General features: G+C 38.9%; 1 protein-coding gene across 2 annotated transcripts; it reads left to right on the top strand.

The window, feature by feature from the left end:
- The first annotated feature begins 2,069 nt into the window (after positions 1-2,069).
- Positions 2,070-22,553, top strand: igf1 (insulin-like growth factor 1). Of its 2 annotated transcripts, none has more exons than XM_079263477.1 (5): positions 2,070-2,274; positions 3,482-3,641; positions 15,177-15,433; positions 16,007-16,042; positions 16,885-22,553. In XM_079263477.1, the coding sequence occupies exons 1-5, from the start codon at positions 2,227-2,229 to the stop codon at positions 16,942-16,944; spliced, it is 561 nt and encodes a 186-aa protein (XP_079119603.1). In that variant the 5' UTR covers positions 2,070-2,226; the 3' UTR covers positions 16,945-22,553. The 2 variants fall into 2 exon arrangements, with proteins under 2 accessions (XP_079119603.1, XP_079119604.1); XM_079263478.1 differs by having other exon boundaries at positions 15,177-15,352.
- Positions 22,554-23,412: the final 859 nt, after the last annotated feature.

A 23,412-nucleotide genomic window follows, 5' to 3' on the forward strand; every position in this document is an offset into this window, starting at 1 on the left:
GATAATGCTGATATAAAGAGCGAACGTAGAACGCTCTGTGTGGCTGTTCAATATATTTTGGTTTACTCATTTTTGTTCCTTTTGCTGGTCACAGATGAGCTTTACAGTTTTACAGTATGCTGGTACTGCTCCATTACATATCTGGAAGATTTCTGAGAAGGTACTAAAATGTACTAATCAAGATATGGGTCCGTAGAACAGAGAGAGGGGTCCATCCACATGAACATTCAGGCTGAAAATACATTGTCAGAGAATAAAAGTAGCCTACCTAATTTAAGGGTTCAAGATGTCCCCCAGAGGTACAATACTAGTCTTTATAAAGGGCAAATATGTACCCACTGAGGAGGGTAAGACAGCAAGATACATTTCAAGGTACCACTCCAGAGTTAAAAAAAAAAAAAAAAAAGAAAGTTCAAAATCTCACAATGCACATGCTAAAAAAAAAAATCAGTCTAGATGTCGAACCATTGGAGGACAGGGATGATAAAGAAATGCACGTCTGCGCACTAGCAGCTCCCCATGTGGTTTATTCACTAACAGTAAAAAGTCACGTTTCAGGCCAAGGCAATTCCTTATTAGCCTTAACCCGTTCATGCCCATCTCATTAAAGAAAAAGGTGAGAAAAGTCTTATTTATGAGAGTTTTTTCTTTGGTCCTGTTACAAAATATAACAACAAACAAAACCAAAAAGATATTTACAGTTTCTTAGCATGTGATATGTCAAATATATAAATAATCTTCTGCTTCCTGGTATCTATTAAGTGGCAGAAGATAAGTATCAGGTTGTGTTCAATAGGATTTTGAGGGAAGTTTTTACCATAAAGTGATGCAAAATGTATCAGAAACTGTATCTATCTAATATAATACATTTGGCTTTAGGGTTCAAGGTACTAGAAGTTTTTTTTTTTCTCCTGCGAGTGTAAATGTGCAGCTTTCTACCAGTTATGGACAGAAATGTATCATATAAACCCATTAGAAAACACATTAACCCATTAGTCCTTGAACTGTTCGTCACTCAAGGACATCTGTGTTTTGACCTATCCCCCTCCCCCATGAACTCTATGTTGCATGTCTTTAGCCTCAGTCTCTTTTTGGATCCCACCATGCTTGTGATGCACTGACGGATGCTGACCGTGCATGCAGGGATGCGAGCTGGTGTCCTGTTTTATGATTGGGTCACAGCACTGATCTCATGTTTAGTGATTGGATCAGTGTTGATATCCCATCCCTGGTGAAAACAGCTCCCTTTAAGCCCTCCTTTTGTCTGAAGCCTCAGTGTGTCTCTGCTGCTTTTTATATATTTGTTTTAACTGCCTCCTGTTTTTGATTCCCATCAATTCTCAAAAGTATCCGTTTTCATACCATTTAAGTTGACTGATAATGTGAAAGAAGCAGAATTTCTTCAGTAATTTACACCAACAGTGTGCAGAAAAAACAGCAAACCCATGCACAGTGGTCCAAAGTTTGCAGGCACCAGATTTCACTTGTGCTCTTTGCTCTTTATTGCAATTAAATGTCTAATTTTCCCCTTATTTCTCCATCTCACATGTATTACACTCTTCCCATTTTGCTTTTTATTGGGTGATCAAGTTGGAGGCACTGTGGTGACTAAGTGGAAAAGTGTTTTAATGTTTTTTATTTTTTTATTTTTTTTAATGTTAATTGGATCAGACTTTGGACATTCTCGCTGTGGAATTACGTGGCGCCAAATTACGCAAACTTCAGAGTCCTATTAAAACCTCCAGTTTGTCTTTAACTTCTAACTCTCGAGCTTTCAGGGGATAAAACTGTGTTGTGTGAACTGCTGCTGCTGGTGGGGCAGCACCGCTTTTCTATCTTGATGTGAACTACTAACCAACTCTGAGAGAGATCAAAATTCAATCCTGTTCAGAGAAAAAAAAAAAAAAAAAAAAAAAAAGAAATGACGTTATTTGAATTTGTGCCCAAAATCCTTAATGAATAACTTAGGACGAGTAGGAGGCAAATGCTGCCCCAGCTGTTTCCTGTTGAAAATGTCTGTGTAATGTAGATAAATGTGAGGGATTTTCTCTCTAAATCCGTCTCCTGTTCGCTAAATCTCACTTCTCCAAAACGAGCCTGCGCAATGGAACAAAGTCGGAATATTGAGATGTGACATTGCCCGCATCTCATCCTCTTTCTCCCCGTTTTTAATGACTTCAAACAAGTTCCTTTTCGCCGGGCTTTGTGTTGTGGAGACCCGTGGGGATGTCTAGCGCTCATTCCTCTCAGTGGCATTTATGTGATGTCTTCAAGGTAACTTACCTGATTTCTTTGACTCTATAGATTATCACCTTGGTTCTTCACTTGCTCTGACCATTTGCGCTCAGCATCCTTACTGAGTTTAACCCGAAACAATCACAGGAGATTTATGCTGCTTAGTAATGTTTTACAGTTTTTCACTGTCTGATAAATGTTGATTGATGCTTATTTTTACACTTCATTTAGTTATCGTGATTTTCTCTTAATGCCTTGGAGGTTTTTTTATTTATTTATTTCTTTCATAACATAATCACATATTGTTACCCTTTTGATTTAAATCGACTTTTCTTGTTTCCCTTTGGAAGTCTTTGTGGGAATGATGCAGTGATGAATGGGGTTTTCGTCCTCTTCGCCTCTGTGCGCCCTGCGCTCTTTTTCCAACAGAAAGCTCGAATGCAGCTTTGCTCTTTCAGAGTAATTACTGAGTCTGCATTATTAAGTGCTAAATATCTAACCTGATGCAGTGGGCTTAAGCGAGAGTACTGCTTAGTGTGAAATCATTCAGGTTGCAGAGGCTGTACGCTTGAGATGTGGATGAATAATGTTCTGTGTTTATTCTCTTTATTGTGCACATTTGGCCCAGTCAGCTTCCTCCGCAGGCTTTGGCGGGACAGCCCTTTTCCATCTCATAGTTTTGGATAGAAAAAGATCCCCTGGCGGGGTTCTCTATTTTCCATCTTTTTATTTCTGAATTTTGAAGTACTTTTTTGGTGCGTAATAGTGCGCTGACAGCTTCTGGCGTAGGGAACTCGCTGAAGTGATTATTAATGATATAAATTATGGATGAATGGTGTTGAATAATGTGGACTGTTATTAACTTGCTGCTGAGTAGGATGATAAGAGGGGAAAAGTGTGTTCTCATTCTGGACGCGCTCCGCTCGTTACGCACAGGCGCTCTGCAGCACCAGGGTTGCTCAGCCTCCTGTTTGAATGATTTAAGTACCAAAAGATTGGATTTTACCTATTTTTATTCACATTCCTAAAACCCTGCAACGCTACAATCTGCTTCTTTACTCTTAATTGTGGGAAGACTCTGAATGTTACAAGGAAATAAAGGGGGGGGGGGGGGGGGGACAACTAATTGGTTTTAATCTCCTGTTTGCGCTGTACGCAACTTCCCTTCATTTAAGGAAACTCATGTTCTGATGGTGCTCTGTGTGCAGTAAACCTGTTAAAGTTCTGCCTCTCTCCGTGCGCGCAGGGTGCGATGTGCTGTTTCTCCTGTAGCCACACCCTCTCACTACTGCTGTGCGTCCTCACCCTGACTCCGGCGTCAACAGGGGCGGGCCCTGAGACCCTGTGCGGGGCGGAGCTGGTCGACACGCTGCAGTTTGTCTGTGGGGAGAGAGGCTTTTATTTCAGTAAGTGCACCTTTTTATTTATTCATAAAGGTTGGCTGTATATGTCCCACAGCTCTCCACCTCCAGCGGGCTCATAAATAAAACAGCAGCCAGTTTGGCATCTTGTCCTGACTTTCCCTGCATTAATGTCTCTTCCTTCATTCATTCATTTTTCTGCTGGATTATATTTAACTTTATCCATGCCCGTTTGTTTTAATGCTTTTCTTACACTGCCTTAACTGAACATGGATGAGATTAAATACGGATGATGTTAATTAACTATTGTTGGTGGTGAATCACAGTTTAGCCCACAGGGAATATGCTGTAAGGGGAATCTAGCTGAAAATGGGGTTAGCTAAATGTTGCATTGGGGAGGGGGGTTGGGGGTTTTTCCACCAGAGAGGAAAAACTTCCCAAAGAAAACTCTAGACCAAGGATCCAGGATTTAAATCTCAATTTTTTTCCTCTTTAGCATAAAACACAGCCCAGAACTGCACAGGACATATGGACCTAGGTTATGCAATGTTCCACCAATAGGCAGCTTTTCTCAGTACACATGTCTCAATCTTTCTGTTAGACACCAGTAACTGCAAATCTCACCATTTAGAGTAAATCTTTCCCATTTTTTGTACAAGCATTTAAACCAGTTTGCCTAAAATATCTTCAATAAGAGTCCCATCTCTACCAAAAACCCTTTTTGCTCCAATAACTGATTATCACTGATTATTTTTTGTTCTTTCTTAAACAATCCATAATAAAAAAAAATTTAAACAATACACAAATTTTACATCTTTTCAAAATGCAAAATGGAACATTTCAAAATGAAAAGATATAACATGTTTGTGAAGATCAGCATCAACACAATGTTTACTGTTAACAGCAATAATCAAAGATATTTACAATTTCTCTTTTTACAGCCGTCAACATCAACAGTAAATTCCAACAACAAAAGCTTTAAACATTGTCCTGGAGTGTTTTTGAATAAGCAGCAAGATCCTCCGAAGGTGGTTTGTAGTGGCACAAAACCCATAAACATGAGACTGTTTCTGAACAGCTTGGAAAAACTTTTCTGTTTTATCAGATGCAATATTTACTTATTTCACTCACTGTTTGATTGAATCCAGGGGTTGAGTTTAGACCAAGCCGCAACCTCTGGCGGTTAAAAGTGAAGCCAATGCGGAAGTGCATAAAACTGCAGTTCTCCCTTCATCCACTAGGGGTTGGTTGCAAAACAGAGTGAATCCCCATAGACTCCCATGTTAAAAAGACCAACTTCACAGCAGAAATAAACATATTTACAGCCTGGTACAAAAATCCATTTTCGGTTTAATAGGTCAGGTTTACCTTCATGACAACTGTGGGGGAGTACATTTTTTTTTTCTAACTCGCCCATTTCATAGTAATTTAATCTAGAAATTTGGCATATTTAAGGGCATGTCCTTTTGATTGACAGGTCCCCAATCTCCCACTTCACGTAAGAAGAACGTAGAACAACTGTGGTTTAGCTGATTTACAACGGAACTTAGCTTTAGCCCACTTACCTCTGTTAGCTGGTTAGTTCCTGTTAGCTCCGGGTTAGCTCGGTAAGCTCTTACAGGCAGCTTGGAGTTCGCTCGATGTCAATCATCCACCATGACGCTCACAGCCCCCTTTCAGCTCCACCTCTTTGCCCATATTTGTATTTTCCTGGTGAGACGACACGCATTCCCATGCCAAGATGGCGATGGTAGGAACCGCCCACCGAGCTTCAATTCAGCTCTTCAGAAACCTATGGGTGACGTCACGGAGGCTCCGTCCATTTTTTTTATATACAGTCTATGGCTTAGACTCTAAACTTTGTTCCATTTCATATTCTTAGCCCAACATTTCAGATAAGAATGCAAAAACTCACTGTTTCATTATGTTTTTCTGGTTTCTTGAAATCTGTCACTAAAAGCTACCATCTGAACTACCCACATATCTATCTATCTATCTATCTATCTATCTATCTATCTAAAGCCCATTTAGCTAATTCCACGAGACTGTGGGAATGGTCGTTTTGACCTTGTTCTTGTAAAATATCACAATAGGTTTGATCGATTTAGATGGACAGGAAAGCCTATAATTGCGCTGAATTCATTATATTTTTCATATCTGTAATTGACAATTAATCATTTCTACAATATTACAGCAATAGCAGAGAAGTTGATGGCAAGTTCAAGCAAAAAAAAAAAAAAAACTGGTTATATGTGGGGAAAGATTATGGTTTTGATAGCTGGAAAAACATAAACTTCAGGTTTATACTGGAAGAACTTATATCTATGCTGGCTCAGTCTCTCTAAACAGCACATGAATTATATAGTAAGTTAAGTTACATGATGTCAACTATGTCATGTTTTATTTTAGGACGTTTAAAGCTTAAATAATGTAGACATGACAGAAATAAAGTCTTTTTTGATGAGCTATTTATCACATGGCCTACATCCATTCCTGCCCCTTACATGTTCCTGTATAAGTTCCCTTTACAGTCCAATCATATTTATGTAGAACTTAAGTTTTGATGTCCTACTAGTCCTCACAGTTACTTCAGGGAACTTAAGGGTGTGCTTGTGCAAAGTGCAAAGTTTACAGGCCAAAATGTCTTCGAATGTCATCACATCTTTAAACACATTTGTCAGTTGTGTGCTATATGGTAGTAAAATCAACATGCATCTCGCTACTACTTGGTATTACCCGACGCCATGTAGTTTTCCATGACCCATCCACATTTTCTGCATCAGAGCCTGTGTTTCCCAGACAGCTCTTGGAGATCCACCAAGCTACTGCAAAGCTGCAACTCTCGTTTGTCCAGATGTCGCTGGCAACACCTGCATACGCTTTAGGGTTTCATGACAGCTGATTCAGTTGCCAGTTTTCTGCCCATTCAGAGTTTTTGAGCTATGGGTCACCTCTGCTACATCTTCTTTTATAAATGAACATTAAAGCTGAGAAACTGTGGACTACTAGCCAATGTAACATTGCAGTGAATTCTACTGAACTTCATTTGCACGTTGCCATCAGCCTCTATGTTGGATTCTGATCTTTAACCTTGAACTATGGCATCCTTTTAGTGGTCAGTCCCTGGCTGAATTTACAATTTAAGTTTCATATCTTGTTTATTTAGAAAAGGTTCAAATACATGTCTGTTATTATATTGTTGAAATATTTCTGCTTTTAACAGGGTATGAGAGTGTCCCTAGATTGGATGGTGTGTGAATGTGTTGGTTATTGATGGTGCAGTTTTACAACAGCTGAAGAAATACTTCCAACAGGCCGACTTGTAGGACTTTCTATGTTTATCTTATGAGAAACTATTGAATATGGGCCAGTGTAATTCATGAATCCTTGTGTAGAATATGCTTCTTAAACAGGACCAGACCATTTTGTGGTGGGGAGAATGTATTTGTCTTTCCCGCATTTTACACTGAGCTGTCACTGAACAACTCGGCATCCATCTATCAGTGCTCCATTTTCCTGCTGAAAAAGAGGTGAATTTCACAAACACTCCATCCTTTTACTTAAAAGATGATGAAGTTTGAGCAGAGGGGTGCTGTACCTTGGAAAATATGCTGCTTACTGTCTTCATCGGTTTCTCCTGCATGCTCATATTCCCACCATTTTCTTCTTTTTCTTGTTTGGCTGCATTAAATATCTGCAGGATCCATCTGGGCCCTGTCTTCTATAAGACTCGGCTTGGTCATAGGACTCATGCTCCCTTCCCTGAACTCTACCCCTCCAGTCTGGTCGTGTTGAACTTGGCAGCCCTCTGGTTGATAATGTGTCTAGAGACAGTGTTGCAATAACAGTGGCCATTCTGTGCTTGCAGTACTTTTGCAAATCCACCTTAAACTCGCCACCAGTAAGGTACCATTCTTACTTCTGGCAGAAATGCTAAACAGCAGCTGGTGGAAATTCTTCTTTCTAAGGATAATTCAACAAACTGTGGTCTGTCAAACAGAAAAAAAGGAGAAAAAAACACAACTGTAGTCAGTTTTTCCAATTATTAGCCTGACCCAGAAATCCTCAATTCTCAGATGTCTTTAGCAGGCAAGACTGCGGGATGATTTCACTGTGACGTTCATTCTGTGAATCAGATCTGGTATGGGTTTCTTTTTTACTTAAGTGTAAGCATGAAGCAGCTCCGTGTCCTCAGTCACATTTAGGTCATTCTGAAATATTAAGTCATTCTTCTACATTCAGCATTTCCTCTAAAAGAATGGCACACAAACTCTCATAAGTTGCAAGACTAAGTAATTGGCCAACATCTTGTTGTTCACACTTCAACCAAATATGAACTACTGACATTCTTTGAGGAGCTATTTTGAGCTACAAAACAGCTGCTCTGAAGGTGGAAAGAATAACAGAGAAAATGATTTTTTTTACCTCTTCAGTATGTGTCCCTGTCAATTTTGCTCAGAGCTACTTGAGCCAGAGAGAAGTAGAATGTGTAAACAGCACGTCACACACATGCACGCGCACATGCTTTCACGCAAACACATGCATGACGAGGCCTTGTCCCTCAGCAGCAGGGGATTATGTGGATTACAGGATGATAAGGACACCCCTCCCCTCCCCTGATTGTACGCTGGGCTCCAACACACAGCGGAAGGATCTGAAGAAAGACCTCCTGTGTCCTCTCCATCACCAAGAAAAAGGTGTCCTTTTTCCTATCACAACCTGGACAAAAAAAATCTAAGACCCCTCTGAGAATTAGTGCTCCACAGAACAAAGAGGCGTCTCATGAAAAGGACAGGCAGGCGTCCTCTAGACTTAGACCTGTACATTAGGTGAAGCTGAGACTGGAGAGATTTGAAGACCCACAGGGACTCAACAGCACTTTACCTTCTGGAACTCTTCACCATTTTAATCCAATCACATAATGTAGGACATGTACAAAGAAAAACATGGCTTTGCCATGTTTACCTATCAAGTCACTAAGGCTGTTAATTTGACCCTTTTATGTTATTTCCTTCTGCCTTTGATAATTATAAATGGATTTTTATCACCAGTTGCAACAGAAGACTCTTACTGATCACTTCTCCTTCCACTGCTGACGTCTTTTACACAAAATTAGACACCAAGCAAAACTGTCCAACCTCCTTTCTAAAAGGATAGCTTATAACCAACATAAAAGATGAAGGAATTATAATTAAAATAAGTGCACTGTACTGATAATGTGCAGGATTCATTAGTCAAGAGTCACTGATCTTCACAGCTAAGACTTGATGGTATCAACTTACTTTCCCTTGATAAAAAAAAATATGCAAGAAGACATGGCATACAAACATTTAAAAACTATTTTGTTTGTCACTTAGACACTGATATATCGCCTCAGTAAAGCTGTGACATAAATGAAGGACGGGGATAGAACCGGACCTCCCTGTATCTAGACACTGGTGGTTCGGATGAGGCTCAGGAAGACATGGTGACTGGGAGGAGGTGGACAGCACAAAAGTCTGCTGTTGGGGGTAATGATGAATTAGACGTGAAGTCTGATCACTGTTTAAAGAACAGTGATCAGACTGATCAGCTCAAAAAACAGCATAGTTTACTTAAACAAAAAATTAAACACACGCATCATTTTATGGTCTGCAATCTAGCAGGTTTCCCATGTATTCCTGTTTCAGCACATCTGAATCTAATGGCTCTAACAGCCTATGAGGTTCTTCACAGACTCACTAATTTGAGTCAGCTGTGTTGGAACAAGGATACATGGAAAACCTGCTGGACTGTGGACCTCATAGGATTGAGTTGAATACCCCTGCTGTAGACTCTGGTTGGACCACTCCAAACTGTTCATATTGCTCCCCGTTAATAGTTTCTCAGTCTTGTTGCAAACACTGAATTCATACTACAGACTTGAACGTTTTAACATGTTTCCACCTTCATTTTCTTTTGCAAGGAAACACAGCTATGTGATGAGATATAGGTGCAATGTCCACCTTTGTTCTTGTGACTCTATGATCATTGCATGATTGATATTTTTTTTAGGAGATGGGAAGGAGTAGAGGATGGGATTATACCGCCAACTCTTGAGCAACAGACCAAGGAATCAAGACCCATGCAACAATTTGGGGAGGGTGGCGTCAGTGTACACATGTATGTCTAGATGTAACAAAAATATATGGTTAGAATTGGACTAATTTGCGTGATCAAGGCTGAAATACTTTAATATTCATTCATTCGCTGTTTATGGTAATGTCAGATGGAAGCTTCCTTGTGCAAAACAGCCAACGCATATGATGCATCTCACAATTTTCACCACGAGCTGTTAGCCTATGATGACATGTGGCACATGGACATGTGAACAAACATGGCTATTGTATGTTGTCTTGTAAAACTGCACTTTCCAAGAAAGAAAAATCAGTAATATACAGAGATGTTAGACTTGTTTCCTATCAGGATGTGTGGAGGGATCTAAAGATCAGAGCCTCAGTAGAAAAATTTTCCTGCCTCAGTTACTAACTGAATATTGCAAATGGAGACAGAGATCTCAAAGATCTCAGTGGGGACATGCAAAAAATCATCCCATGATGTCAAATGAAAGCTCTGTCACTGATTACAAAGAGATATAATGAATGATTCTTTATAGGAGACATATCCCCTTTATATCATATGCATATCAGAATATCAGCTTCTTTATTAAAATCTCAATTAAATTTAAAATCTTGAAAAGTACCTGGAAGATGTCCCAACTGTGGAGCTTCAATAAATACTGTATTATCTACAAATGCTCACAACATTTGTACATTTCCACAACATTTGCGCATTTCCACAGCCATAGAAACATTTCTCACTATGTTTTAAACACTTTCAGGTACCAATCATAAGGCTTCCCGTACTTTTCTAGTGCTTTTCTAGTCTCTACCCAGCTGTAAACCCCTTGACACTTTGCAGGAAGAGCAGTACATCAGCTCCAAGAATCTACTGTATGTAATTGTCCATAGTCAAGATGTAAAAGTCAGATCCTTTCTGTAGCACTCTGGACAGGGGGATCCAACCATTTCTCTCCAACACTGCTCCTTAAAGGAAGGAACATGTTGCTTGCTGAGCTCATCAAATGCCAAACCAAGGATGTATGTATTAGCTTTTATAGGCATTCGAAGAAATGCCTATAAAAGCTAATACCTCATGGGGACAGTAAAGTGAAGATGGATGTAAATTTATTGTCAACTGGGAATTATTAACAGGAATATTTTATCTGAAAAGATCATTCTAAAAAGCAACTGCATGGTTTCATATGGACAGATATGGGGAGGTTCAACTGAAGAAGCTGCTCAAGATAGCCTAAACTCAAAACGATATGTCTTGATTCATAGCAAGACAAGGACAAAGATACATGCTGATTATCAAGCAGTTTCCAGTCAACTATTCTCGCACATGGACCGTTGGTGTGGTTGGAATATAGACAGCTCACACAAGCTCAAACTTACTTATATATATTAAAGATGGACCTAATTTATCTGATTAGGTCAAGAGGGAAGTTCCTTTTAAACTGCATGTTGTCTGACTGTCAAAGGTAGGGGATGAGGGGGGAGTGCTGCTCTTACGGCTGATTAAAGTTTGTTTTAAATAGTGGCCATTGTGAATGACAGCTACTATAAAACCCTTGGCTTGTTGCTTCATCTTGACGTTTTGACACCCGACATCCCAATGACTACCAAAGGCCAAGGCTGTGCACAGATACTGTATCAGCAAAGGAGTTTTCAAGGACTTGGACCACTGATTTCAGGCGTGTGGACCCTTTTAAGAAACAAACTTTATGAAGATTTATAGTAGAAAACTCTTATGTGTAAAAGTCTACTGTGAAGACCCGGAAATCCAGCTACACACAAAGGAGTCGTGATCCATAACCAGGTTTTTTGAAGATGAGTAGTGAGAGATGAGGCTAAGGGACAGAGGATCAATCCTGGGAAATGAACAGCTGAGAGAGTCCTGGTTCCAGAGGCATGGTCTGGAGGGAGGCAAGAGGTCAAGATTGTGATAAAGCCGATGAGGTACTTAGCCAGGGCGATAGGCAAAGCTCAAGGATCCAAAAACAAGGCAAGGGTCTGTGTACAGAAAATCCAAGAGGCTAGAGGAGGCCGTCGCAGGCAGAGCAAGAGGGGTAATCCAGGGACATGAAAAGGTGGGTCGGCAACTTAAAACAATCTCTTGAATGCAGGCCAACAACTAGACATAGATCTGCTGATAATCTGGCAGAGGGAAAGACACTGGACAGTTTTTAAGAAGGTTGGGAGTCATGACAAAATGAGCAAAAGAACAGCTGGACTGAATAAGACTGATGAGCAGGGAACATGGCAGAGGCAATAAGGAAGACCCAGGTGGACTGAGTTCCACTGATGAGTGTCGTCAGGTCAGGGAAGAAAAACATGACAAAATGGACATCCAAAGGTTTGCAGTGTGTCCATTCAACAAAGACGGCTGTGTATCATTGCTCGTTTTTAACAGGTACAACTGGTTCCAAAGGAGGAGGCAGTTTTCAGTTAAGGGAAGTTGGGAATTTAATTCTGATCAATTGATCTATTTGTTCACTGAGTTGGAGCTTAATGGAAAGCTGGGCTTGTGGAACACATACATTTTTGTAGACTGCTATTCTCTTTACTAAATTTGAACTATTTTCCTTCTTTTAGTGGTAATTCTTAAAAGATACTTAAAATACTTCAAATGAGCTCAATGAGTCATTACCAACAACATTTCAAGTTTAAACATGGAGTCCCTTTCCCACAGTTGATTTCAGATACCATACATTTCTGAAAGGAAAAAATAGCTCAGCCATATCATGCTCACACTCTATTTAGAACAACGGAGGCCCTCTTAAGGGGTAGTTTTTGTGATTTTTTTTTTCCAAAGATTTTTTCTCAGTCTTTACATTTATGTGAGTTAATGTCCTGAGTTGATTTCATTTGAATGTGGCAAATGTGATAGAGCAGAAGTAGTTTTATGAGAATAAAATTACGTGATGACATTATATTCACAAAAGCTTAAAAGTCAGGTCATAATGCTCTGCAGAAACACTTTTTGGAGCATTAAACGCCAGAACTTGGCAACAGAAGGGGAGCTGGATGTAAGCCTTAACTGGTTGGCAGAGGCATAGATTCCTGCTGCAGTCATTCTCATTTGTTTAACAACACTCACTGAAGACAACTCTTTGTTTATGAGGGATTACAGCAATTATACGTGGCATCGAAGCCTTTAAAACCAAACCTTTTAGACCTGATTATTATATGCATGTTTTTCCCCGATCTGCCCGAGCTGATTATCCATGTTACAACCGCTGCCAGCTGATTTCGCTCTCCCTTCCAGCTGTTTGTCCAGCAGGGTGGCAAACTATTTTCAGAGAGGCAGCGGATGTTAATTTGTAAAGCTTTATTGGGATGGACAGGAAAATGGGCTAGGCAACAAGGGATGGCTCCACTTTTGGCAGCCATTATATAATCACCAACCGGGGCTCAACGTCGGTTCTCCTTTTCTAAATGTTGATATAAAAACCTAATACTCGCCTTCTGTTAGCTAAAATCATCTGGATTTAAACCCTCTAAAAAGAAAAGAATTTAAAATTTAACACCATCTAAATAAAGCTATTTCAGATCTGTCTGGGTGTTGCTTTAGAAGTTTGGGATCCGGATAAACCCATGTTGCTGCATCCTAAATAATGCAGGTGTGCCGGGTATTTTTAGCATTATTCTACCTGATGTGCGATGTGAAAGCCTCCCTCTTGCCCTCCCCTTCTCCTCCCTCTCATTCACACTTTCACAAATGTCCACTCTGCTTTGTGTACCGAGGTCGGAAGAGAAGGAAGCTTGTCTTTCTGAATGAAAGCTGCTCTCTGTCCAAAACAACATTGTCAGGACTAGGCAGACAGAAAGCAGAAGTTGATGCACTTTGTCAGCGCTGGCAGCCTTCTCATCCAAGAGCTATTAACTCTAAGAGGGAAAGGCATTTCCTCCTTGTAAATGCCATATTAAATTATTATTATTTCGTTTGGTGATGGGGAAAAGCCCATCAGGGCTATATTGTTCAAGGTAGGCAGGGAATTGTAAATGGAGAGTCGGGGTTTTCTAAAAGCCACCAAAGAAGGTGGGGGGCCAAGGGAGTTAAAAGAGGAAGTGAGTACTGGCGTCACTGCAGATTACTGTGGTCATGGAGTCAAAAAGCACACCTGGAAAGAACCTTATTAATGTAATTTTGACAAGAACATTTCCAGAGCACCTTTCCTTATGCATCCATCGTGTGTGTGTTCTCTCAGTGAGCCTTCAGGGGGATTCTGCCAAATGAAATTGTGAATGAACAGCAGGGCATAGTCAATGGAGGCATGGAGCCTCATAACCTGCCTGGATGTTTCTGCAGGTGGATCCTGCTCAGAGGACTTGTGGTTTGGCCTCACCGGACGGTCCTCTGTGTATAAGATAACAGGCCAAAATGGCTGAGTGGGATAAACATTTGGGTAACTACCACCATTTTTCTTTTCTTTTCTTTTTTTTTTTTTTTTTTTTTTTACAGGGAAGCAGCTGCCAAACTGGGTCCATGGTGTGCAACATGATACACTGTAAATTTTACATGGAAGAAATCAATGACATTAAGACTGTTCATATATCAGGAAAATCAGACTCATGACTGGTGCTTTACCATGGGCATGATGTTTGGCTGCTTGCCACAATGGGTTTGATTAATTTTTCTACCAAATATAAAGCACTGGAGAGGAAAAGAATCTGCTTTACAGAAGCTGAATTGACTGTTTTGCTAAAGCTGCAAAGTTCACATGCAGTTTACATTGACAAGAGAATTTCAATTTAAAGTATAATTTGAAGTGCAAAAATGTCCATTTTGGAGACCTCGCCTTGACTGTTTGTACTAAAACTGCTTCACTTTAATAATGTTGACCTTTTAAAGAGAGTATTTGCATATATTCTAATATGATTTGATAGAAGTTTAAAGCTTTAAGCATCACTCCAAAGGGATATTTATATTCATCCTGAAGGTTTTTTTTTTTTTTTTATTTGCAAGATACGATATTGTCATTTATTCTTCACCAGTAACATACTGGTATTTATACATCTTAGTAAGTTTTTCTTTCCTCTTTTCTCCAAATGTTTACAAATAGACCTTGTGGATGGACTGGCAACCTCTCCAGGGTGTACCCTGCTTCTCACCCAATAATTGCTGGGATAGGCTCCAGCTTCCCACAACCCTTAGTGGGAACAAGTGGTTAGGAAAATGGATAGATGGATGAACAAATGGTTTTAGAAAATTTCAGGAAAAAAATAGGCAAGGATTTAAATGTTTGATTAGCTTTTTCAAACCCCTAAATTAGTTAAATAACTTTGACATAAACTGGACACAAAATCTTACCTACTCTCTGTAGCAAAATGTAATGTAACATAAGAGATGTTTTTAATCCCAAAAGAGTGAAACCCTGACTGATTTACTGTTGAAAAGTCCTTGCACAGGAGAGGGCTGTTGCTAATGGTCCCTTAGGAAGCAGCTGTAGTGACCAGCTTCTAACTGTTAAATTTTCTTGCTGTTTTTATGAAACAGGTAAACCAACAGGTTATGGCCCCAATGCAAGGCGGTCACGCGGCATTGTGGACGAATGCTGCTTCCAAAGCTGTGAGCTGCGGCGCCTGGAGATGTACTGTGCACCTGCCAAGCCTAGCAAGGCAGCTCGCTCTCTGCGTGCTCAACGCCACACCGACATACCGAGAGCGCCTAAGGTTAGTACCCCTGGGCAGAAAGTGGGCAAGGGCACAGAGCGAAGGACAGCACAGCAGCAAGACAAGACAAAAAACAAGAAGGTGAGCAAAGCACCAAATTGAAAACATGGGATAACAATTTTTTTTCAAAGAAATGATACAGATTCATGCTCTAACAGTTAACATCAGTACATGTGGGCAAACCTTACTTGAGTTTTGAATTGATTGACAGCTTGTTAGCTGAGCATAAAGGCTGCAAACTGGAAAAAAACGTTGCCTAGCCAAGAAACAGCCTCCTACAAAAACACAAATGATTTTTATGTTCTCCCCTTTGACAGATTTAACTGAGGCAATATAAAACACAAGGAGTGTTAGTACTGTGGATGAATTTTGTTACTTTGACATGTACCAAGACATTTTTCTTTTTTTTTTTTTCCTCTCATGAACACTCCCCAACAAGTGCTCAACTAGCAGTTTCCACTCATTCCAGCCTTTATGTAAAGCTGTTTTGACTGACTGATGAAAGTCATAAACACAAGGATGATATAATCTCATTAAGTGCACTTTCTAAATTAAGTGACTAACTGGGTCAGTAGATTCAAGTAATAAGTACTTTATTGCACCTCAGAAGTAATTAATCTATCCAACCTGAATGGCTTCATTTTTCTCCCACAGAGACCATTACCTGGGCATAGTCATTCATCCTTCAAGGTATGCAAATGATCCCTTGAGCTATTTTAATCATTTTCTCAATATTTTCTTTAACATAAAATATATTTTAACATATTTAGATATGAAAGACCAGACCAATACCTAAATGCAGGCTTTGTTTCACTCCCAACCAACCAATGTACAGGAGAGGAGTGGACTTTTTAAGTCTTTTCTCAAAAAAGAAAACCATTAGCAGCAGAAGGAACTAAGTGGTTTTTGTGGTAGACGCAGGACCACTCATGCTCCCCAGGCAGAATTTCCACTCTGCTGCTGAACATTAAATTCAGACGTCTCTTTCTGACAGACTGACACATGCAAAGTCTGGGGATAAAAAACAGTTATCATCTTTTATGAAGTCTACATTGTTCACATCACTGTTACCTGCTGCTGACATTTAGTTTTAAAATGTCCTAATTTTGTTTTAGGGAAGGTACTTTGTCCAGGCTTTGGCACAGCAAAGGGAACCTGCAGTTTTAGGCAGCTTTGGACTGATTGGTCTAAAATTCTTGGAATAGAAATTAGTTGAATTTATGCAAAATTTAGGGGGGGGCGTGTCAGTCAGTGTGATAATTCAAACATGAAAGAAATGCAGTTGTGCTTATTTCAATGAAAAGTGCTGCAGTTAAATCAGTCACACAGATATGATTTTTTAACAAAGCTGGAGAGAGAAATCTGAGAATTTATTATTTAATTTAATTATGATTTTTGCTCTGTGCAAGTTTGAGGTCTAAAGACACAGGGGGACCACTTCTGAAGTAATATGTTGGGTTTTTTGGGTTTTTTTTTTTTGCTTGTCTGCATTTCTGTTGTATGTCTGAAAATATGTTTCTGTTTCATTGCAGGAGGTGCATCAGAAAAACTCAAGTCGAGGCAGCACTGGGGGCAAAAATTACAGAATGTAGAAATGGAGCAAATGGACAAACGCCCAGTGACTTGGGAAGAGAGAGGGTAGTGGCCTTACCCAGTACCCCTGTGGAATGGTTCACTGTAAAACAAAACAAAGAGGATGCTCACAATGGCCTGAAAAGCTCTTCAAAATTGAGAATTACGAGCTAAGTGGTGTTTATGGGTTTGATGAGGGGTATTTTGATCATTTTATACACTGCACCATTCCATATAGGGAGGAATTCTATGTTAACGCAATGTAACAGACTAGTTTAGCTGCCGAGACACGAACAAGAGCTGATTATACCTCCATGTGCGAGCAGAACCCCCTAAATCCAGGAAAGGTGCAACCATAGCTGAGCTTCACTCAATCAGAGAGCAGCAGGCTATGGTTGAGAATGAGCGATTGCTCCCTGAACTTAATGGAGGTAAATCCTTTTAATCTAAGAGTAATTGCATTCACTCCTTTTCACACAGTCACAATTTTGCAGTAATCACCCCTGTTCAAAGCTGATATTTTACCTTCAGAGTGTGTTTTTATGCACCATGCATTACTGTGGATACTTTGATATGTAAAATAAATAAATAAATGTTTATTGCTAGGACAAAGACCAGGAAGTTTGTTATTAGATTTTAAATATTTTGTGGTTAATTTGGCCTTAAGTCCAGTTCAAATACATATTAAGGGTCCAAATCCCTCCTACACCCCACAATGAGTTGAGAACCCAAGGAATGGGTTTGCAATTCTCTCAAATCATGGTAAATCTCCAAATGAATGATCATTTCACTGAATTTTCAAAAGTGGGGTGAAGTAAAGGAGGTAGCAAACAAAACCGTGGCTTTCCCTTTTTCTGAAACAGAAAAATAACAATAATTCAAACATTTAATATTTCCCTTTTTGACATGCCAGAAAAATGCTTGTTTTGTTGTCAGAAATAGGTCATTCAATTGATTCAAAGTCCATTTGGCATAAACGAGTGGATTAATCAAATAGTGATAATCAGGCAAAATGTTTATCTGTGTCCGGTTCACATGTCACCACCCTTGCCAGATCTGATTATTGTCAGCATTTCAGTTTGAGTGAAGGCCTGTGCTCAAGGTTCAGAGCGAACTAATAAAGTTTAGTCGCAGTGTTATAAAACAACTTACCCAGTTCGTGGAACGAAGCGTTCACATATCTAACAATACTAGTTTGAAGCAAAACACACAATACAATACCACGACGGAGGCTTTTCTAGTCCACAGTGCAAACATTTAGGATTCATCATCAGTTAAAATGTTGTACAATGATACGAAGATTCAGCTTAGCTCTTGCTACATGATGATGTGGACATTTAATGCCTCATTCTTTGGATAATGTTGGCACTCAACTTCACACCACATCCGTCACGTACACTTTTGATGTCTTGGCGTCTATTTACACCTTCAACACTGTTGAATATGAACACATCAGATTATAGAGAAGAAGGGGAGTTGGTTACAAGCACTGCTAACTCTGAAAGTGGAAAGACATGTTCTAAACCCATCCAACCCAACATTTTCGACATTTTTTTTTTTACTTTTCTACTTTATTCCCATTTGGGAACGGTTAGAAGTTAAATATTTAGTTATAGTTGGAATCAATAAACATAGTCAGGTTTAAATGTTGCAAGATGTTTGGTTTAGAGTAGGCATACTTGGTTAGGTTACATATTTTACTACTATTGGTTGAGGTTTCCAGTCTGTTGGTTCAATGCTGCTCAACAACAAAGGTGAGGCATTTGTTGCCATGTCACAGTCTCTAACCACAGATTGTGATACTGCTTTCTTTTGGAGATGTGGACAAACACACCAGAGAGGCTGTAACAAAGGCCACATGAATGAGAAGTTTAATGATTTATGGCCTGGGGTATTTTGTAAGTTTTGGGAAACCAAGCAACTGTAGATGTCACCTGGACTGCATAGCCTGAAGTGATTATGTAAGACAAAACGGCACCCATCGCCAAAGTCCACCAAAGAAACAGTGTCCTAAATATTTGCCAACCAACGCGAAAAGTCTACCTGGACATGTGAGACACCGGACACGCTAATACACAAATACAAATACAAAGCACACACAGCGTGAATTAGAACTGTGCAAATATGAGCAAGGGTCAAGTACACACAAAAAAGGAAAGAAAAAAAAAAACAGTTCTGAGAAGTCCTTGCATGAGGATTGTCAGTAACTGCACTTTGCTTGAGCCTCTGTGATATTGCCCAAGACAGCTCATCTCTTGCTCTGCCTCCTCTTCTGTGTATAATCAAACAGTACTCCCATTATGTTATCCTATGCATTACTATCAATCATTGTACATGATGGTTTCATATAACAAAACTGTAGTAAGAATCCTATCCACTGTATAATGGTGCTATTTTATAGTTTGTTACTTGCAAGAGATGGCTAAGACAGATAGATGGCAGGGCTTACGTTGGAGGTCTTCCCTTTTGCACAGCCTTGTGGCCACCATTTTAATAGTGTGTTTATTTGTAAACTGTTTCAATAAGGTCGTAGTGTACGCGAGTAAATGTATCTGTGTATCTGTGGGAAATCTGTGAATGCATGGAGAATCAAAAGCAAAAAATAAAAAAAAAAAGAGAAAAAGATTATACAATGTTGTGGTCCCAAGAAGGCAAAATGCTATTTTTTCTACTGTTTTTAAATTATTTTAACAATATAAATCCCTTATGCCAAATAACTTTACAAAAGTACTTTGAAATGTAATTCTTCCAATTGTATTGAGATTGTTGAAAGTCATGATGTGCTTTTGTCTGTCCGGAGGAGTGTGTGTTTATGTGTGTGTATAAATGCCTCTCTGGAAGCCAAAATACTAAATATTAAAAATAACTCTAAGCGGGACTGTGCAACTTTTGCAGAACATAGACCAGGATACTAATACACATTCAACATTGTTTATCTGTAACACATGACAATGGCTTTGTCTCATTCCATATTTCTTATTTTTTAAGTCAAATTTGAAAAAAAACAAAAAAACAACAACCTTAAATTCACCTGATGTGTTTTTTCTTTTTCTACGATGAGGTTACCATTGATAAACAACAACATTGTATTCTGTCATTACAAATAATACTGCCCACTTCTGACAATACAACCCAACCTAAATGATTTATTTACTTCTTGCCTTAATGAAAGCCTTTTTTCTTTAGTTTTTTTCTTTTACATATAATGATTTCAGGTAATGTTGGTCTTATGATAATATGTAAACAAAGCTAATGTTGGCCAAGTAAACCATACAGATATCACAAAGTACAGTAAAATTGACTTTTTTTTTTAAGTAATGCAGCTGAAAAAAATAAACCTATTCCAGTTTTTGCTCTGAGAAATGAAAGATCAATATCACTCCCATCTTTGTTAGCTATTTAGCTTAGCTTAGCTCAGTTCTGTATAAAAGTGGGAGAGAATTTACCCCAATTTAGTTTCAGCCAAGATTAGGATTGTTCACCTCAAATATAATGCATAAATGCAAAAACTGAACCAGATTTTACAGATAAGTTTCAAAAGGTACATCTTTAGTTAGCTTCTTTTGGGCTGAGCCACCCTGGCTTTCTCTTGTTTCTTTATGCTAAACTAAGCTAACAAACTAGAGTTGTTTCATATTCAGCACACAAATATGACAGTGGTATTGATCATCCCAATCTGAGATTTTAAAAGTAGCTTGCATAACCACCACAAGTTCCACTTACAGCACTGTCATGTGAAATAAATTACATTTCAAAGCAAACCATCTTACTTCAAGGTCAGTACTTCACATTTTCTTTTACCATTTTCTTTAAACAGGAAAACCACCGTAGTAGGTTAAAACCCTCAACCAAATTTTGGCTAAGATTAGACAAATATCATGGCTCAATTTAAAATGTACCTTTCTATGGAAGCTGAAATTACCTGTGCTATCACAATTTTTTAACATCATTGTCTCAAGATAAAGAGAAAAAATTAAAGTAATCTCAAAATAATTATTTTCGAAAACTGTGATAAAACTAAGGTGGCTTTAAATAAAAACCTAAGGAAAACCAGGAACAGAATAACACATACTTAGTTTAGCCTACTGTTAAAGATACTGACCTACTGCGACAATTAACCTACTGCTTAAATGGGCGAAAACCGTTTACTCTCCAGCAAATGATCTCCAGAATTCAAAACTTGTAACCACTTTACAATAGTCTTACCATCTTAAGAAAAGAACCACTTCTTGAGATAATTAGAAATTGTTGCTTATCATATAAAAAAAAAAACAGAACCGTTGTCTGAAAATAACAGTTATTAACTGTATTTTAAAATACTTCCTACTTTCTATAAATTTCTGCCTTTTGTTAAAATTTAATTTTTCTTCTGTGACTATTTCATCATCGGTCTGTTTGGCTGCTATAAACAGCAATTAAAACTGTACAAACAAAAAACCTTAGCACAAGAACATATTGTCACTTATGAATTCAACTTTGAATTGAAGTTGTATGTTACAAAAGTTACATGGTCTCGCTGTTGAGTAAGCCAAGATTTTTATTTATCTTGTCGAAAACATTTGCTAGCACCTGTCCAAATTATGATTAGTGATGCATTTCTTTTTTGTTTTGCTTTGTTTTTTGTTTTATTTTATTTTATTTTATTTTTTTAGTTTAACCTGATGCTTGGGAGCTGGACCACACCTCCAACACTCCCCTTCCTGTCACTTGGTGATTGACACCCACCTGTCCTGCACACCTGTTTCTAGGTCCCATTCCTCACCCCTCCACTTTCTCTCTCTCTCTCTCTCTCTATCTATCTATCTCTTTCTCTCTCTCTCTCTCTCTCTCTCTCTTTCTCTATCTCTTTCTCTTTTAATGCAGGGCTCTGCAAGTTCAGGAGCTGCTGCTGAGTCTTTACTACACAATAACTATTCCCAACATCGTCCATATAACAACTTCAATAAACAGTTGTGTGTATCTCTTTGATGGTGTGGTCTTTGCTCATGAATTTCAACAGAATTATTTCAGTGATTTATTTGTTTGGTTTTTGGGGGTTTCTTGTTTTTTTGTTTTTATTTTTCCTGTAATAAGGTGTTAAGTGGGCTTCTAGCATTTCTTTAGTCAATTCCTGACCATTTTTGGGGGGACATGGCAACTGAAATAAACAAGAAGCTGGTTAATCCTCTTCAGATATACAGTGCAAACCAAAGACTTTTTGATGTGGGTGAATCATTGCTCAACATGATCTTGTCATGAATTAAGCAAGTTACCATTAAATTATCAGATAAAGTCATTTCTGTCTCAACTTTACATCTACAGTCCTGAAAAAAAAAGTGTGTTTAGTGGAAAGTAATCATGAAAATAAACCAGACAGATGTCACTCAGTACATCTGGGACATTTTCAGAGGTGATGCAGTAAGTCACAAAAACCAATGTCCAATCTTTGACGACAAATCCTTCAAACATTTTAGTCTGTTTAATGTGTAAAATAATTAATAAAGTCTAGAATGTGGAAGAACGTGAGGGATTCATGATCCCCTAAGGTGTATAACCAGATTCCTGAAGCTCACTGTTCAAGAAAACTGTTTGATTACAGCGCTGTTATTCATGGTGCTCGATTGCCTTCTAAAGAAAAATGATACTGACAAACTGTTCACCATTCCTGCTGAATAAACCACATGTCAACATCACAGATATGTCTGGAGAATTATTTAATACAGTATGGGCATGGGAAAGAACATGAAAATATGGATTTTTCTGAGGGACCCTGTGGATTCAGACACATTGGTTGACAATTAGAAAGTGAAATTTTGTCCCCTTGAAAACCTTTAAGACAGTTTTAACTCAAGGTTAGGCTTTGTGCACTTTGCAGTATGAAGCAGAGTGCACTTGTTGTTCTGAACTACAAAGTGATACTTCCTAAGAGATGGCAGGGTCTGCCAAAGCAAACACAGAGGGGTGTGTTTCTCCTTGAGGCCTGAGCTGCATGTTCAGCTTTTTGGCAGATGCTCTCAGTGACAGCACCGAGCTCCAGCTCACTCACTGTCAGCATTTTTTCAGCGGATGTGTATATGGGGCAACGCTAAAACCTTGATAAATTGGCTCTCTGGCTGATTCTCAGCAGACGCAGAGATCAAACTGTGAATCAGCAGGAAGGTTGGCGAGTTCCAGGTCATCGCGGCCATCCTGGATGTTATTTCATCTCTCTGTGCTTAGTACTACAGAATCAATTTTTTTGCCCTAATGATCCAGCTGCAGGATGCAAGCTTGCAAGATGTAGAGTTCAAATAAATCGGAAAGACTGTGCAGAGAGGCCTGAGTAGAGGTGAACATTAAAAGTCAGAAAATTAGGGCGAGCCAGCTATCTATGAGACTAGATGCTTATTATGAACCCTGAAAATAAGATAAAAATATAAACAAACCTGTCTATTATATATTTTTTTTGCTAATTGTTGGATTAAATTGTGAGTCAAGAAAGTGTAACACAAAGATGTTTGAATAACCTC

This window comes from Telmatherina bonti (assembly GCF_933228915.1).
Source record: "Telmatherina bonti genome assembly, chromosome: 23".
In the NCBI taxonomy this organism is placed as follows: Eukaryota; Metazoa; Chordata; class Actinopteri; order Atheriniformes; family Telmatherinidae; genus Telmatherina; species Telmatherina bonti.

Bases quoted from the DNA above. Each gene is read 5' to 3' on its own strand.
- igf1 (XM_079263477.1), top strand. From the start codon at position 2,227: ATGTCTAGCGCTCATTCCTCTCAGTGGCATTTATGTGATGTCTTCAAG. The intron at 2,275-3,481 runs GTAACTTACCTG...CCGTGCGCGCAG, and splicing joins ATTTATGTGATGTCTTCAAG to GGTGCGATGTGCTGTTTCTC. The intron at 16,043-16,884 runs GTATGCAAATGA...GTTTCATTGCAG, and splicing joins ATAGTCATTCATCCTTCAAG to GAGGTGCATCAGAAAAACTC.